This window comes from Drosophila erecta, unplaced genomic scaffold (assembly GCF_003286155.1).
Source record: "Drosophila erecta strain 14021-0224.00,06,07 unplaced genomic scaffold, DereRS2 tig00000126-arrow-pilon, whole genome shotgun sequence".
Classification (NCBI taxonomy): Eukaryota; Metazoa; Arthropoda; class Insecta; order Diptera; family Drosophilidae; genus Drosophila; species Drosophila erecta.
This window is the reverse complement of record NW_020825209.1, coordinates 2,687,544-2,688,588: the sequence shown is the minus strand read 5'-3', so window position 1 is coordinate 2,688,588 and position 1,045 is coordinate 2,687,544. Positions and strand designations below refer to the sequence as shown.

At 50.4% G+C, this 1,045-nt stretch overlaps 1 protein-coding gene across 1 annotated transcript; it reads left to right on the top strand.

Annotated features, from left to right (window-relative positions):
• Nucleotides 1-363: 363 nt before the first annotated feature.
• Nucleotides 364-807, top strand: LOC6550991. The gene has a single exon (XM_001976831.2). The coding sequence runs from the start codon at nt 437-439 to the stop codon at nt 710-712; it is 276 nt and encodes a 91-aa protein (XP_001976867.1). The 5' UTR covers nt 364-436; the 3' UTR covers nt 713-807.
• The last annotated feature ends 238 nt before the right edge of the window (nt 808-1,045 follow it).

Here is a 1,045-nt window from a genome sequence, read left to right as displayed (position 1 = left end):
AGTTCCTGGCTCAAAGGGTCGTGCCTTTTCCAAGGCAGCACTGCTTATCACAAATGACAAATCTAGAAGTGATTTCGAATGCGAATGCGAATGCTAAACGACCAACAACTAAATGGGCCAAAAGTGGGTGGCGCTCCGATTTTCCTGCACTTGGTGTAAATGTAAATGTAAACGATATAATCGCCACTCTCCATCTCGTTGGCCATGGAGTGGGATCCTGGGAAAGTGGTCGCCCAGGAGGGGAAGCCAAATGGAAAAACAGACTGAAACTGTTCCAGCGAAAAGGGGGCGATTCCAAAAGCCTAAGCAGAAATATAAAGCAATTTCGAAATGCCACCCATTAAATCTACAGACCTAGTAAAATTCACTCACTAGATTTTGGAGAGATTTCTCAAATTCCACTTTCACCAAGCATTTCCCTTGGAGTCCCGTGCCAATGACGCGCTACCTGTACGCTGACCAAATTTTGGAGGCCTTCAACGTGTTCCACCGACCACTCCACCTGGACGAGGTGGCTGCCTACGTGGCCGAAATGGAGGGCAAGGCTGTTGACGAGGTGCGTTTGGCGGTGGACAACACGCTGACTGCCGGTTGGATGCACGGCTTCCTGTCCACGGAGCACGGCCTGTTCACGCTGATCTGCGGCTACTGGGATGACAGCCAGCCGAAGGAGAAACAGCGCACAGCGCAACCAATGCTAAGGAGTTCGTAGTGAATCATTTTGAATGGGAAATCCTCGCGAGCTGCCGTGGGAGCTTTGGATACAACTCAACTAAATTGCTCAGCAAATAAACTGTATTGCCACAATGTGGGGTATACCCCTTATTTTCAGCCACAGTATTCCGAAGTGTTCCTAAAAAAAGAACTGGCCAGCATTTTCTTTCCGTGTGCAACGTGTCCGCCAGATTTCCGTTGGCGTCCTGCTGCTCAGCGAGAATTCTCCGCAGTGGCGGCAGTTTGTTGGCCATCGGGGAACTGAGGGCTCGCTTCCGGGTTAAGTGACCGCACTGGGAGCCATTTGGTGACCCACTTCGTATTGATTTCG